Source organism: Tribolium castaneum, chromosome 4, assembly GCF_031307605.1.
Source record: "Tribolium castaneum strain GA2 chromosome 4, icTriCast1.1, whole genome shotgun sequence".
NCBI lineage: Eukaryota > Metazoa > Arthropoda > Insecta > Coleoptera > Tenebrionidae > Tribolium > Tribolium castaneum.
Genome location: NC_087397.1, coordinates 14,092,079 through 14,109,813, shown reverse-complemented (window position 1 = coordinate 14,109,813; position 17,735 = coordinate 14,092,079). Strand labels below are relative to the sequence as shown.

At 30.4% G+C, this 17,735-nt stretch overlaps 1 protein-coding gene across 3 annotated transcripts; it reads left to right on the top strand.

Annotated features, from left to right (window-relative positions):
• The first annotated feature begins 11,813 nt into the window (after window positions 1–11,813).
• On the top strand, window positions 11,814–17,202 carry LOC135265916 (uncharacterized). 3 transcript variants are annotated; one of them, XM_064356310.1, is made up of 3 exons: window positions 11,815–13,850; window positions 14,886–15,101; window positions 15,163–15,348. In XM_064356310.1, exons 1-3 carry the CDS (start codon window positions 12,207–12,209, stop codon window positions 15,202–15,204), a joined length of 1,902 nt encoding a protein of 633 aa, XP_064212380.1. In that variant the 5' UTR covers window positions 11,815–12,206; the 3' UTR covers window positions 15,205–15,348. The 3 variants fall into 3 exon arrangements, with proteins under 3 accessions (XP_064212381.1, XP_064212380.1, XP_064212379.1); XM_064356311.1 differs by lacking the exons at window positions 14,886–15,101; window positions 15,163–15,348 and adding an exon at window positions 17,074–17,202 and having other exon boundaries at window positions 11,814–13,850; XM_064356309.1 differs by having other exon boundaries at window positions 11,826–13,850; window positions 14,886–17,191.
• The last annotated feature ends 533 nt before the right edge of the window (window positions 17,203–17,735 follow it).

Sequence of the window (17,735 nt, the reverse complement as noted above, 5' to 3'; positions counted from 1 at the left end):
AGAAGTAACTGTTTTCGAGATATAAGCAAAAAACAAAAAAACTGATACCTTAATTAAGCGCTTGCATATAAGCAAATTTAGTACTACTAGTATTGTTATTATAAATGTTATTGTTATTAATATGACGACTAAAGACAACTCTAAGACTTTAGTGACTTTTATGTCTCCTCCTTTTTCCTTTACTAAAGTGTTAGACACAATTAATTTAGTTTAATTTCAGTTTTTCAAACATTTTATTTTAAAGCAAATTTTTGTTAAATATTAAAAACTATAAAATGGCTTAGATTGCCTAAAAACACAGATCACACATGATCTTTTGCATAGAAATGAGAAAACGCTCATCTAACACAAAATAAGCTTCATTTTTGCTTAGAAAACTAAGCTTACTTTTATTACTACTATTATTATTATTATTATTATTATTATTATTCATATTATTATTATTACCATTATTTTTATTATTAATATTACTATTATTATTATTATTATTTATATTAATATTATTATTATTAAAAACCGATTATAACTTTTGTATAGTAAATGTTTTTATACCAGTTTTAAAATGAGTTATTAATTTTAGACAATTTCTTGCCTAAAAACAGAGATCACAGATGATCTCTTGCATAGAAATGAGAAAACGCTCATATAACACAAAATAAGCTTCATTTTTGCTTAGAAAACTAAGCTTACTTTTATTACTACTATTATTATTATTTTTATTATTATTATTATTATTATTATTATTATTACTATTATTTTTATTATTATTATTGTTATTATTATTATTAATATTATTATTATTAAAAACCGATTATAATTTTTGTATAGTAAATGTTTTTATACCAGTTTTAAAATGAGTTATTAATTTTACACAATTTCTTGCCTAAAAACACAGATCACAGATGATCTCTTGCTTAGAAATGAGAAAACGCTCATATAACACAAAATAAGCTTCATTTTTCCTTAGAAAACTAAGCTTACTTTTATTACTACTATTATTATTATTTTTATTATTATTATTATTACTATTATTTTTATTATTATTACTATTATTATTATTATTATTATTATTATTGTTATTATTATTATTAATATTATTATTATTAAAAACCGATTATAATTTGTGTATAGTAAATGTTTTTATACCAGTTTTAAAATGAGTTATTAATTTTAGAAAATTTCTTGCCTAAAAACACAAATCACAGATGATCTCTTGCATAGAAATGAGAAAACGCTCATATAACACAAAATAAGCTTCATTTTTGCTTAGAAAACTAAGCTTACTTTTATTACTACAATTATTATTATTTTTATTATTATTATTATTATTATTACTATTATTATTATTATTATTATTATTATTATTATTTTTATAATTATTATTAATATTATTATTATTAAAAACCGATTATAACTTTTGTATAGTAAATGTTTTTATACCAGTTTTAAAATGAGTTATTAATTTTAGACAATTTTTTGCCTAAAAACACAGATCACAGATGATCTCTTGCATAGAAATGAGAAAACGCTCAGATAACACAAAATAAGCTTCATTTTTGCTTTGAAAAACTAAGCTTTAATTTAGAAAGAAATTCATTATTATAAGTATTATTATTATTATTATTTACTACTATTATTATTATTATTATTATTATTATTATTATTATTATTACTATTATTATTATTACTATTATTATTATTAATATTATTGTTTATATTATTATTATTATTATTAAAAACCGATTATAACTTTTGTATAGTAAATGTTTTTATACCAGTTTTAAAATGAGTGATTTATTTTAGACAATTTCTTGCCTAAAAACTATAAAATGGCTTAGATTGCCTAAAAACACAGATCACACATGATCTTTTGCATAGAAATGAGAAAACGCTCATGTAACACACAAAATAAGCTTTATTTTTCCTTATTAAAAGTATTAATATTATTATTACTTTTGTTACTATTACTATTATTATTTTTATTATTATTATTATTGTTATTATTATTATTATTATTATTAAAAAATTATATTAAACAGACAGAAAACGTCGTATTCTGACACAAAAATACGAATTACGTTATAGACTTGACGAGAACGGCGTATCTCGGACTCTTATAGGACTCTTATAGGGTCAAAAAGTATCAGTTTGGATTAAAACAAATTATTTTTGTTGACTCTCAGTCTGAATTGTTTATCAGTTCAAACAAAAACGGCTTATTTTAGACGATCTTTTGCTTTGAACAAAAAAACTTATATGGAACAGACTAAAAACGTATTAATCTGGCATAAAAGAGCAATTTATGTATCACTTTGGATAAAGGCAGCTAATCCTATTCGTTTCATTGCTTAAAATAGACAAAATTGTTGATAAATCTAACAATAACGCTGTATTCTAGCCCAAAATACTAATTACATTATAGTTTTGACGAGAATAGCTTATTTGGAATGATTCTATGCTTCCAAACGAGTAAATTTTTATTAAACAGATGCCAAACATCATGTTTTGTCCTATAAAGACATTTTATATTGCAGTTTGTATTAAAACAAAATATTTTCGTTGATTCTTTGCTAGAAGCAGCAAACCTAACATTAAAGAATCTGAAAACTTTGTATTCGGACACAAACCACCGAACTTTGTATCAGTTTAGACAAAAACGGTTGATTTTCGACAATATTTTGCTTTGAACAAAAAAACTTATATCAAACTGACTTAAAACGTCTTATTTTAGCACAAAACAAAAGATTTGCGTTATAGTCTTAACGAGAGCTGTTAATTTCAAACGGTTCTATGCTTTGAAACGAGTAAACTTTCACTGAACAGAGGAAAAACATCTTATTTCGCCTTTTAAAAACGATTCATGCCACAGTTTGGATAAAAACCAATTATTTTCGTTAATTTATTGTTACAAACAAGAAACCTTACATCAAAGTAACTGAAAACTCCTTATTCAGACACAGAAATTCGAATTACGTTTCAGTCTGGACAAAAACTGCTTACTTTGACGATCCTTTGTTTTGAATACAAAAACTTACATTAAAAAGATTAAAAACGTATTATTCTGGCTGAAAACTGCAAATTATATATTACTCTAGATAAAAGCAATTTATCCTGATTACTCCTTTACTTAGAATAGAGTAAACTTGTATAAAACTTAATGAAAACTTTAAATTTCGTCTCAAAGAAATAATTTACGTTATAGTTTTGACCAGAACTGCTAATTTCAAACGATTTTATGCCCCCAAACGATAAAACTTTCACTATACAGATGCCAAACGTCTTAGTTCGATTTATAAAAGCGACTTATGTGTCAGTTTAAACAAAAACAAATTATTTTCGTTGTTGTTGTGTCAAAATAATTTATTTCGAATGATTCAATGTAGCGAAACGAGTAAACTTTTATAGGACAGATGTAAAATACCATATTACCACATAAATCATTATTGTAAAGCAACGTATTAGCTTTTGCACTTGTTCAATTAAAGTTTGCTTACTTCGAAGTATGTAGTCGTCCGAAATATTTTTTTTTTGTCAAAACTATAACGCAATTTGTTCTTTTGATCTTGAATATAAAGTTTTCATTACGTTTTATGGTAGTTTACTCTACTCTAAGCATAGAATCAAACAGAGTAAACCGCTTTTGTTAAAACTGATACATAATTTGCTCTTATTTTCGAGAATAAGACGTTTTCAATATGTTTAATAAAATTTTTCTTGTTTATAGCAAGGAATCGTTTAAAATAAGCTGTTTTTGCCTAAACTGATACGTAATTCGATAATTGTCAATGGATACGAAGTTTTCAGTTTCTTTGACGTGAAATTTCTTGTTGCAAAAGGTAATAATTTGCTTTAAAACAACGCTTTATATGGTAATATGTGGTTTTGCATCTGCCCCATAAAAGTTCATTAGTTTCGAATCATAAAATCGTTTGAAATAAACAGTGCTGGTCAAAACTATAACGTAATTTATTTCTTTGAGACGAAATTTAATGTTTTCATTAAGTTTTATACAAGTTTACTCTATTCTAAGTAAAAGAGTAATCAGGATAAATTGCTTTTATCTAGAGTAATATATAATTTGCAGTTTTCAGCCAGAATAAGACGTTTTTAATCTTTTTAATGTAAGTTTGTATTCAAAACAAAGGATCGTCTAAAGTAAGCAATTTTTGTCCAGACTGAAACGTAATTCGAATTTCTGTGCCTGAATAAGGGGTTTTCAGTTACTTTGATGTAAGGTTTCTTGTTTGTAACAATGAATTAACGAAAATAATTGGTTTTTATCCAAACTGTGGCATGAATCGTTTTTAAAAGGCGAAATAAGGTGTTTTTCCTCTGTTCAGTGAAAGTTTACTCGTTTCAAAGCATAGAACCGTTTGAAATTAACAGCTCTCGTTAAGACTATAACGCAAATCTTTTGTTTTGTGCTAAAATAAGACGTTTTTAGTCAGTTTGATATAAGTTTTCTTGTTCAAAGCAAAATATTGTCGAAAATCAACCGTTTTTGTCTAAACTGATACAAAATTCGGTGGTTTGTGTCCGAATACAAAGTTTTCAGATTCTTTAATGTTAGGTTTGCTGCTTCTAACAAAGAATCAACGAAAATATTTTGTTTTAATACAAACTGCAATATAAAATGTCTTTATAGGACAAAACATGATGTTTCGCATCTGTTTAATAAAAATTTACTCGTTTGGAAGCATAGAATCATTCCAAATAAGCTATTCTCGTCGAAACTATAATGTAATTAGTATTTTGTGCCAGAATACAGCGTTTTTGTTAGATTTATTAACAATTTTGTCTATTTTAAGCAATGAAACGAACAGGATTAGCTGCCTTTATCCAAAGTGATACATAAATTGCTCTTTTATGCCAGATTAATACGTTTTTAGTCTGTTCGATGTAAGTTTTCATGTTCAAAGAAAAGATCGTCTAAAATAAGCCGTTTTTGTTTGAACTGATGAACAATTCAGACTGAGAGTCAACAAAAATAATTTGTTTTAATCCAAACTGATACTTTTTGACCCTATAAAAGTCCTATAAGAGTCCGAGATACGCCGTTCTCGTCAAGTCTATAACGTAATTCGTTTTTTTGTGTCAGAATACGACGTTTTCTGTCTGTTTAATATAATTTTTTAATAATAATAATAATAATAATAATAATAATAATAATAATAATAATAATAATAATAATAATAATATTAATAATAATAATAATAGTATTAAAAGTAAACTTAGTTTTCTAAGCAAAAATGAAGCTTATTTTGTGTGTTATGAGCGTTTTCTCATTTCTATGCAAGAAATCATCTGTGATCTGTGTTTTTAGGCAAGAAATTGTCTAAAATTAATAACTCATTTTAAAACTGGTATAAAAACATTTACTATACAAAAGTTATAATCGGTTTTTAATAATAATAATAATAATAATAATAATAATAATAATAATAATAATAATAATAATAATAGTAATAATAATAATAAAAATAATAGTAATAATAATGATAATAATAACAATAATAATAATAGTAATAAAAGTAAGCTTAGTTTTCTAAGCAAAAATGAAGCTTATTTTGTGTGTTATATGAGTGTTTTCTCATTTCTATGCAAGAAATCATCTGTGATCTGTGTTTTTAGGCAAGAAATTGTCTAAAATTAATAACTCATTTTAAAACTGGTATAAAAACATTTACTATACAAAAGTTAATAATAATAATAATAATAATAATAATAATAATAATAATATTAACAATAATAATAATAATTATAATAATAGTAATAGTAACAAAAGTAATAATAATAATAATACTTTTAATAAGAAAAAATGGAGCTTATTTTGTGTGTTACATGAGCGTTTTCTCATTTCTATGCAAAAGATTATGTGTGATCTGTTTTTAGGCAATCTGAGCCATTTTATAGTTTTTAATATTTAACAAAAATTTGCTTTAAAATAAAATGTTTAAAAAACTGAAATTAAACTAAATTAATTGTGTCTAACACTTTAGTAGCGGAAAAAGGAGGAGACATAAAAGTCACTAAAGTCTTAGAGTTGTCTTTAGTCGTCATATTAATAACAATAACATTTATAATAACAATACTAGTAGTACTAAATTTGCTTTTATGCAAGCGCTTAATTAAGGTAACAGTTTTTTTGTTTCTTGCTTATATCTCGAAAACAGTTACTCCTATCAATTTTTACCTTTTCACCAAAATTAAAGGTGATAAAATTTCCTACAAAATAGTTATTTGCATTTTTCATGTAGAACTAACCATATGCGAGATATAAGTTTGAAAATAATTAATAATTAAAAAAAATTTGTTTTAACAGAAAATGTCTTGTGATTTAAAATACACTTAATTTATTGGGTCCAATACTTAATTAGAAGAAAAAGGAGGTGACAGTAAATGCTGCATTTTTGTCTTCGTCTCAAACATTGAAAACTGAATTACATTTTTGTTCAGTAACTGTCGTCGAAGACGAAAATGCAGCATTTACAAACGACTCTAAAAACTTCAGTGATTTTATGTCTTCTCCTTTTTCCACTACTAAAGTGTTAGACACAATTGATTTAGTTTAATTTCAGTTTTTCAAACATTTTATTTTAAAGCAAATTTTTGTTAAATATTATTTATATCCAACTCTATAACTCGCTTATGGTTGGTCCTACAAGAAAAATGCAAATAACTATTTTGTAGGAAATTTTATCAGCTTTAATTTTGAAAGAAAAATAAAAATTGATAGAAGTAACTGTTTTCGAGATATAAGCAAAAAACCAAAGTGAAAACTGTAACAGTTACTGAACAAAAATGTGATTCAGTTTTCAATGTTTGAGACGAAGACGAAAATGCAGCATTTAAAATCGACTCTGAAGACTTCAGTGACTTTTATGTCACCTCCTTTTTCTTCTAATAAAGTATTGGACCTAATAAATTAAGTGTATTTTAAATCACAAGACATTTTCTGTTAAAGCACTTTTTTTTTAATATTAATTATTTTCAAACTTTATCTCGCTTATGGTTAGTCCTACATGAAAAATGCAAATAACTATTTTGTAGGAAATTTTATCAGCTTCAATTTTAGTAAAAAAATAAAAATTGATAGGAGTAACTGTTTTCGAGATATTAGCAAGAAACCAAAAAACTGTTACCTTAATTAAGCGTTTGCATATAAGCAAATTTAGTACTATTAGTATTATTATTATTAATGTTATTGTAAATAATATGACGATTAAAAACGACTCTGAAGACTTTGGGGACTTTTACGTCTACTCCTTTTTCTTCTACTAAAGTGTTAGACCCAATTAATTTAGTTTAATTTCGGTTTTTCAAACATTTTATTTTAAAGCAAATTTTTGTTAAAGATTATTTATATCCAACTCTATAACTCTCTTATGGTTGGTCTTACAAAAGAAATGCAAATAACTATTTTGTAGGAAATTTTATAAGCTTTAATTTTAAAGGAAAGATAAAAATTTATAGAAGTAACTGTTTTCGAGATATAAGCAAAAAACCAAAGTGAAAACTGTGACAGTTACTGAACAAAAATGTAATTCAGTTTTCGATGTTTGAGACGTAGACGAAAATGCAGCATTTAAAAACGACTCTGAAGACTTCAGTGACTTTTAAGTCACCTCCTTTTTTTTCTAATAAAGTATTGGACCCAATAAATTAAGTGTATTTTAAATCACAAGACATTTTTTGTTAAAGCACTTTTTTTTTAAATATTGATTATTTTCAAACTTATATCTCGCTTATGGTTAGTCCTACATAAAAAATGCAAATAACTATTTTGTAGGAAATTTTATCAGCTTTAATTTTAGTAAAAAGATAAAAATTGATAGGAGTAACTGTTTTCGAGATATAAGCAAGAAACCAAAAAACTGTCACCTTAATTAAGCGTTTGCATACAAGCAAATTTAGTACTATTAGTATTATTATTATTAAGGTTATTGTTATTAGTATGACGATTAAAGACGACTCTGAAACCTTTAGTGACTTTTATGTCTTCTCCTTTTTCCTCTACTAAAGTGTTAGACACAATTAATTTAGTTTAATTTCAGTATTTCAAACATTTTATTTTAAAGCAAATTTTTGTTAAATATTATTTATATCCATCTTTATAACTCGCTTATACTTGGTCCTACAAGAAAAATGCAAATTACTATTTTGTAGGAAATTTTATCAGCTTTAATTTTAGTAAAAAGATAAAAATTGATAGGAGTAACTGTTTTCGAGATATAAGCAAGAAACCAAAAAACTGTCACCTTAATTAAGCGTTTGCATACAAGCAAATTTAGTACTATTAGTATTATTATTATTAAGGTTATTGTTATTAGTATGACGATTAAAGACGACTCTGAAACCTTTAGTGACTTTTATGTCTTCTCCTTTTTTCTCTACTAAAGTGTTAGACACAATTAATTTAGTTTAATTTCAGTATTTCAAACATTTTATTTTAAAGCAAATTTTTGTTAAATATTATTTATATCCATCTTTATAACTCGCTTATACTTGGTCCTACAAGAAAAATGCAAATAACTATTTTGTAGGAAATTTTATCAGCTTTAATTTTAGTAAAAAGATAAAAATTGATAGGAGTAACTGTTTTCGAGATATAAGCAAGAAACCAAAAAACTGTCACCTTAATTAAGCGTTTGCATACAAGCAAATTTAGTACTATTAGTATTACTATTATTAATGTTATTGTTATTAGTATGACGATTAAAGACGACTCTGAAACCTTTAGTGACTTTTATGTCTTCTCCTTTTTCCTCTACTTAAGTGTTAAACACAATTAATTTAGTTTAATTTCGGTTTTTCAAACATTTTATTTTAAAGCAAATTTTTGTTAAAGATTATTTATATCCAACTCTATAACTCGCTTATGGTTGGTCTTACAAAAGAAATGCAAATAACTATTTTGTAGGAAATTTTATCAGCTATAATTTTAAAGGAAAGATAAAAATTTATAGGAGTAACTGTTTTCGAGATATAAGCAAAAAACCAAAGTGAAAACTGTAACAGTTCTTATATGCAAGCGCATAATTAAGGTAACAGTTTTTTGGTTTCTTGCTTATACCTCGAAAACAGTTACTCCTATTAATTTTTATTTTTTTACTAAAATTAAAGCTGATAAAATTTCCTACAAAATAGTAATTTGCATTTTTCATGTAGGACTAACCATAAGCGAGATGTAAGTTTGAAAATAATTAATATTTAAAAAAAAAGTTCTTTAACAGAAAATGTCTTGTGATTTAAAATACACTTAATTTAATGGGTTCAATACTTTATTAAAAGAAAAAGGAGGTGACATAAAAGTCACTGAAGTCTTCAGAGTCGATTTTAAATGCTGCATTTTCGTCTTCGTCTCAAACATTGAAAACTGAATTACATTTTCTTTCAGTAACAGTTACAGTTTTCTTATTGGTTTTTTGCTTATATCTCAAAAACTGTTACTCCTATCAATTTTTATCTTTCATTCAAAATTAAAGCTGATAAAATTTCCTACAAAATAGTTATTTGCATTTCTGTTGTAAGACCAACCATAAGCGAGTTATAGAGTTGGATATAAATAATCTTTAACAAAAATTTGCTTTAAAATAAAATCCTTGAAAAACTGAAATTAAACTAAATTAATTGTGTCTAACACTCTAGTAGAGGAAAAAGGAGAAGACATAAAAGTCACTAAATGTTTCAGAGTCGTCTTTAGTCGTCATATTAATAACAGTAACATTAATAATAATACTACTAATAGTACTAAATTTGCTTATATGCAAACGCTTAATTAAGGAAACAGTTTTTTGGTTTCTTGCTTATATCTCGAAAACAGTTACTCCTATCAATTTTTAACTTTTTTTCAAAATTAAAGCTGACAAAATTTCCTACAAATTAGTTATTTGCATTTTTCCGTAGGACCAACCATAAGCGAGTTATAGAGTTGGATATAAATAATCTTTAACAAAAATTTGCTTAAAAATAAAATGTTTGAAAAACCGATATTAAACTAAATTAATTGGGTCTAACACTTTAGTAGAGGAAAAAGGAGAAGACATAAAAGTCACCAAAGTCTTTAGAGTTGTTTTTAGTACTAAATTTGCTTATATGCAAGCGCTTAATTAAGGTAACAGCTTTTTGGTTTCTTGCTTATATCTCGAAAACAGTTACTCCTATCAATTTTTATCTTTTTACTAAAATTTTTACTAAAATTAAAGTGACAGTAAATGCTGCATTTTCGTCTTCGTCTTAAACATTGAAAACTGTATTACATTTAAGACTTTAGTGACTTTTATGTCTCCTCCTTTTTCCTCTACTAAAGTGTTAGACACAATTAATTTTGTTTAATTTCAGTTTTTCAAACATTTTATTTTAAAGCAAACTTTTGTTAAATATTAAAAACTATAAAATGGCTTAGATTGCCTAAAAACACAAATCACACATGATCTTTTGCATAGAAATGAGAAAACGCTCATGTAACACACAAAATAAGCTCTATTTTTCCTTATTAAAAGTATTAATATTATTATTACTTTTGTTTCTATTACTATTATTATTATTATTATTATTATTGTTAATATTATTATTATTATTATTTATATTATTATTAACTTTTGTATAGTAAATGTTTTTATACCAGTTTTAAAATGAGTTATTAATTTTAGACAATTTCTTGCCTAAAAACACAGATCACAGATGATTTCATGCATTGAAATGAGAAAACACTCATATAACACACAAAATAAGCTTCATTTTTGCTTAGAAAACTAAGCTTACTTTTATTACTATTATTATTATTGTTATTATTATTATTATTATTATTATTATTATTATTATTATTATTATTATTATTATTGTTGTTATTATTATTATTATTATTATTATTATAATTGGTATTATTAAAAACCGATTATAACTTTTGTATAGTATTGTTTTTATACCAGTTTTAAAATATGAGTAATTAATTTTAGCCAATTTCTTGCCTAAAAACTATAAAATGGCTTAGATTGCCTAAAAACACAGATCACACATTATCTTTTGCATAGAAATGAGAAAACGCTCATATAACACAAAATAAGCTTCATTTTTGCTTAGAAAATTAAGCTTACTTTTATTACTACTATTATGATTAATTTTATTATTATTACTATTATTTTTATTAATATTATTGCTATTATTATTATTATTATTATTATTATTATTATTATTATTATTATTATTATTATTATTATTATTATTATTATTATTATTATTATTAATATTATTATTATTATTAAAAACCGATTTTAACTTTTGTATAGTAAATGTTTTTATACCAGTTTTAAAATGAGTTATTAATTTTAGACAATTTCTTGCCTAAAAACACAGATCACAGATGATTTCATGCATTGAAATGAGAAAACACTCATATAACACACAAAATAAGCTTCATTTTTGCTTAGAAAACTAAGCTTACTTTTATTACTATTATTATTATTGTTATTATTATTATTATTATTATTATTATTATTATTATTATTATTATTGGTATTATTAAAAACCGATTATAACTTTTGTATAGTATTGTTTTTATACCAGTTTTAAAATATGAGTGATTAATTTTAGCCAATTTCTTGCCTAAAAACTATAAAATGGCTTAGATTGCCTAAAAACACAGATCACACATTATCTATTGCATAGAAATGAGAAAACGCTCATATAACACAAAATAAGCTTCATTTTTGCTTAGAAAACTAAGCTTGTTAAGTGAAGGGGGCGCTGCTGGTGAAATTGGCGGGAAATGATGACGCGTGAGAGGCGTACGGGCAACGCCTAGTGAGTTGGAAGGACACGGTGGAAGTGTCAATGTCGTTGTTGGATCTAATTTACTAATAAATTAGTTTTTGGGTGAATTCCGAGTTTCATTTACAGAGCAGCGGTAGGATATTGCTCAAATAATCGTTTCCGATAGAGAGTGGTGAATTGTGGCGATTTTGTGAGGAATTTGTGGGTCGCCAAGGCAAGGGCCAAAAATTGAAGTTTTGGGAATCTGTACCGTTTCATTCGTAACAAAATTGTGTTTTACGACTTGAAATCGAACAAATCAATCGGGTGCTAGCCGAATTTATCTGGTTTTTCTGATTTCTGACGAGTTCTAGGAGTTACGCAACCACACGCTGTCAATTTTCATTTGGGTGTGGCTCAAAAGGCGCGAAAAGTTTTCTGGTGAGATTTTCGCAATGGGGCGTCACAGGTACCGAGGAAATGTGGACTCGGACGACTCGGACTCAAGTGACGATGAGCCACGGCCGAAAAGGTCCGCGCCTGGGGTCTCCAGTACAGTAAATTCACCCCCAGTTTCGGCCGAATCCGCTAGAATCGCGAGACTTGAGCAACTCGTGGAAAACTTGAATCGACGTTTGCTAAACCGCAATTTTGAGCACACATCAGGACAAGTTGGCATTAAAAGTGACCTGATTCCTGAATTCGCTCCAGGAAACCCCAATTTTAGTACCACTAAGTGGTTGCATAAAATTGACCAATTGGCTCTCGTGAACGGTTGGGACGAACGTACAACGATTTACGGCATGATAAGTCGACTCAAGGGGTTGGCCAAGGAGTGGTACGACAATCTCGATCCCTCAGCATACGACCGGAGCTGGGATGAATGGAAACGTTTGTTACAAGCCACCTTCCCCGATCACCACGATTATGCTTCCACACTTCGTAAGCTAGTGAATAGGGTGAAGGAAGATGGGGAAACCTGGGCACAATATTATTTTGGGAAATTAAATCTGTTGCAGGCTTGTGACATAACAGGAACGAATGCAGTCTCCTGTCCTATTGATGGAATCACTGACGTGACTCTCAGAAATGGGGCTAGAGCAGGGCGTTACGTTACACCCGAAAGCTTGTACGCTGAGTATTTGTCGACTCTGAGATCCGAAGGTGACAAGCGGGATACGCTCGCAAAGCAGGCGCCTCGGGAAAGGAGGAGGTTCCTTCCAAGTCGAGTCGAAGCACAAAAACTGTATTCGTCAGTTCGGTGTTACAATTGTCGTAATCGAGGACATGTTGCGACAAAGTGCCCGAAACCAAGAATTGAGTGCAAGAAATGTGGTCGCATTGGACATGTGGATGCTGAGTGCCGACGTGGTAACTTAGTAAAAGAAAACATGTCTAAGCAGGCACTAACGACAAGTGTAGCTGACGCAAGTAATAATAAGAATTATTACATAGACATTAAGGTCAATGGTAAGCCGACGCGAGCTTACATTGACTCAGGAGCTGAACCGGTCCTTGTCAAGCAAAGTGTTGCTAGAGAATTGGGACTGATGTGGCAGCCAAGTTTACATTTGATTCGTGGTTATGGCCAGGGAATCACCAAAGTGCATGGGGAAGTCGAAGTAGAGCTAGAAGTGGATCTTGTCAAGGCAAACGTAAAAGCTTTGATCGTCGAAGACAGTGCACAACGTGTGCCTGTCATAGTGGGACAGACTTTCCTGAATGCGGGTGCTAATACGATTATAGCAAATGAGGAAGCTGTGAGAGTAGTTGACGGAAACAACGAATCGATCCAAGCATTTCTAGGCCAACTTCCGACACGAAAAGTTGCACTTTGGGCGGAAGAGGAAACAGTGATCCCTCCTCAATCCATTGGTTGCATACGAATCAAGGCAAAAGACGATGGGTGGAAAGGAGCTTATTACGTTGAAGGGTGTCAACGTTCGAGACCAGGGTTCGAACACGTTGTTCATCGGTGTGTCACATGTGATGGAGGCCTAGTGACCGTTCGCAATCTATCGCACCAAGATCTGGTCTATCGAAAGGCGCAAATCGTTGCGAGAGCTGAGCCTTGCGAGCAGGAAAGGACAGCTACGACGGTGAGTGTCTTTTCTGTGAGGAAGGTTGAGGTAAAGAGTTTTCAACGGTGGGAACTTCTTACACAAGTCAATAAGAATCTAGACCCGGCTCAGTTCGAGCAATTGTTACAACTCGTTAACGAATTTCGAGATTGTTTTGCACGAAATGTAGCGGAAATAGGTGCCACAACTGCGGCAGAAATGAAGTTAACTTTGACTGATGATAAACCTGTAGTTTATCGTCCTTATCGGTTATCGCATCACGAAAGAAGAATTGTTCGAGATATAGTAAATGACTTGTTAGGTAGCGGAGTCATACGAGAATCAGACTCGCCATATTCGAGTCCCATACTGTTGGTGCGGAAGAAAAATGGGCAACACCGTATGTGTGTTGACTATCGGCAATTAAATTCGAAAACAATCAAAGATCGCTTTCCGTTACCACGAGTAGACGAACATTTGGATAAACTAAACGGTGCAAAGTTTTTCACCACACTAGATCTCGCGAGTGGGTACTATCAGATCCCAATGGCCACCGAATCGATTCCAAAGACAGCATTTGTTACGCCTGATGGGCATTACGAGTTTGTCCGCATGCCTTTTGGTCTAGCCAACGCTCCGGCAGTTTTTCAGCGGGCTATAAATAAGATGTTGGATCCATTACGGTTTCAAACCGCTTTTTGTTACATAGCTGATCTTCTGATACCTTCCAAAGACTTTGAAACAGGTCTTAACAATTTACGAACGGTGTTTCAATTGCTTCGACAGTTCGGATTGACTCTAAAGCTGAGTAAATGTTGCTTCTTTGGAAGTCAAATAGAGTATTTAGGGCATGAGATCAGTGCGGAAGGCATTAAGCCAGGCGAGTCAAAAATCAAAGCGGTGACAGCTTTTCCCAAACCAACAGACGTACACAAACTTAGGCAATTCTTAGGTTTGTGTGGGTACTTTCGAAAGTACGTGAAAGATTACGCAACAATAGCAAACAGTTTGACGAGTCTCCTAAAGAAAGGCAGTGCATTTGTTTGGGAAGAAGCACAAGAGCAGGCTTTTCAGACTTTAAAAGACATCTTGACGAGCAGACCAGTTCTTGCAATTTACGACGCGGAAGCTGAAACGGAGTTACACACTGACGCTTCTAAAGTTGGAATTGGTGGCATTCTGTTGCAACGACAAGGTGATGGATCTTTGCGTCCAGTTATGTTTTTCAGCCGACAGACGACCAAAGAGGAACAAAGGTACCACTCGTACGAGCTAGAAACGCTAGCGGTGGTCTGTTCTCTCAAACATTATCGAGTATACTTGTTGGGGCTTCAATTCAAGGTGATCACAGACTGTAATGCTTTACGAACAACCCTTACCAAGAGAGATTTGATTCCACGAATTGGGAGATGGTGGTTGTTGACTTCTGAGTTCGACTTTACTGTAGAATACAGACCTGGCAGTAAAATGAGTCACGTTGACGCTTTGAGTAGAAATCCGGTATTAGATCCTTCGGAGCCTTCAGTGGAAGTCTTGCATATTAATGTTAACGATGATGATTGGATTTTAGCTGTTCAAATGAAGGATGCGAGATGCGCATTGTTGAAGGAAATATTGGAAAAATCACCGACGAACGCTGAAGAGCGTGCCATTCACAAAGAGTATAAACTAAAAGATGGTCGAGTATTCAAACAGACTGAGTCAGGATTAAAATGGGTCGTACCAAAAGCGGTAAGACGCCAGATTTTATTAGCACACCACGATGGAATTGGCCATTTATCGAATGAGAAAACTTTGGCATCTGTGTCGAAATCTTATTGGTTTCCTTCAATGCGGAGGTATGTTCATAAATATATTTCTAGCTGCTTGGAGTGTCTCTACAATAAGGAAGCCGGAGGAAAGCAGCCAGGATTTTTGAATCCCATACCTAAGAATTCGCAACCATTTGACACATTGCACATGGATCATTTGGGACCATTTGTAAAGAGCAAATCACATAATTCTTATCTTTTAGCTATTATCGATGCATTTACTAAATTTGTCTTCTCAGGGCCGTGCCTAATACTAAGGTGGGCCCTGTTTTATCATTTTTAGCTTCTCTTACAGGAATGTTTGGTGTACCTAAACGTATAATAGCCGATCGTGGGGCTTGTTTTTCTAGCAAAAAGTTTAAGACACATTGTACCGATTTAAACGTTAAATTAGTACTAACCGCGACTGCTACACCACGGGCTAACGGCCAGGTGGAGCGATTGAATCGTACGATTTTATCTCAGCTTGCTGCTAGCTCGAGAGAAGAAGAGAAATGGGATGACTTTGTGAGTAGAATTAGTTGGGGTATTAATTCTACGCCGAATTCGACTACGGGCAAAAGTCCATACGAATTGTTGTTGGGGTATACACCTCGACATGCTAATGACTCAATCCTCACCAACGTGGTGACAGAGGGTGTTCATGATGGTGATTTGCCACGGACACGAGCAGACGTTGCTCAGCGTGTCGAAAAGGAACAGCAGAAGCAAAAAGAGCGTTATGACAAGCGACGCTGTGCCCCAAAGAGATTTAATGCAGGTGATCTCGTGTTGGTACGCACCACGCGAGCTTCAAACGAGGGCAAAAGTCGGAAGCTGTTACCTAAATATTCGGGACCGTACCGAATTCAGAAAGTGCTCGACTACGATAGGTACGTCGTGACGGACATGCCGGGGGCGACGCGTTCCCAAAAACGATATGAGGGTGTTCACTCAGTGGACAAATTGAGACATTACGTTGTCGCCACGACGAGTGGAGACGAAACAATAGGCGATGTCAGTGACGAATGACTGAGTTCGCTGTGAAGCTGAGTGAAGTTCAACGTGAACTCACGATTTTGGGCCCAAATGTTGTTTTTAAGCGCTTTACGTTGAAACTCATGAGTTAATGATTTATTATTGTTGTTATTGTTCTTGTCCTTGTTATTGTTCTTCTACTTATTGTTGAGGTTACTGATCTTGTTGGTGTTGGTGATCTTATTGTTGTTGTTGTTGGTGTTCTTATTGTTGTTCTTAATTAATTCTCAACGTGAGAAACACGATTATGGTTATTTTCAGATTCATTCTCAACGTGAGAAACACGATTATGATTATTTTCAGATTCATTCTCAACGTGAGAAACACGATTATGATTATTTTCAGGTTGTTTATAAATAGTTCTTAAGTGGGACTCGGGCTGTAGATGCATACTACGGCTCGGATACATGGTATTGGTTAATTACTTGTTTTAGAAACACCGGTGGTTCCCCGAGGACGTGGAACACGGAAGCGTGGCCGACTGTTAAGTGAAGGGGGCGCTGCTGGTGAAATTGGCGGGAAATGATGACGCGTGAGAGGCGTACGGGCAACGCCTAGTGAGTTGGAAGGACACGGTGGAAGTGTCAATGTCGTTGTTGGATCTAATTTACTAATAAATTAGTTTTTGGGTGAATTCCGAGTTTCATTTACAAGCTTACTTTTATTACTACTATTATTATTATTTTTATTATTATTACTATTATTTTTATTAATATTGTTGCTATTATTATTATTAATATTATTATTATTATTATTATTATTATTATTATTAATATTATTATTATTAAAAACCGATTATAACTTTTGTAGTCAATGTTTTTTTTATACCAGTTTTAAAATGAGTGATTTATTTTAGACAATTTCTTGCCTAAAATCTATAAAATTGCTTAGATTGCCTAAAAACACAGATCACACATGATCTTTTGCATAAAAATGAGAAAACGCTCATGTAACACACAAAATAAGCGTCATTTTTCCTTATTAAAAGTATTATTATTATTATTACTATTATTATTATTATTATTATTATTATTATTATTATTATTATTATTATTATTAACTTTTGTATAGTAAATGTGTTTATACCAGTTTTAAA

Bases quoted from the DNA above. Each gene is read 5' to 3' on its own strand.
- LOC135265916 (XM_064356309.1), top strand. From the start codon at position 12,207: ATGGGGCGTCACAGGTACCGAGGAAATGTGGACTCGGACGACTCGGAC. The intron at 13,851-14,885 runs GTGAGTGTCTTT...CAGGCTTTTCAG, and splicing joins AGGAAAGGACAGCTACGACG to ACTTTAAAAGACATCTTGAC.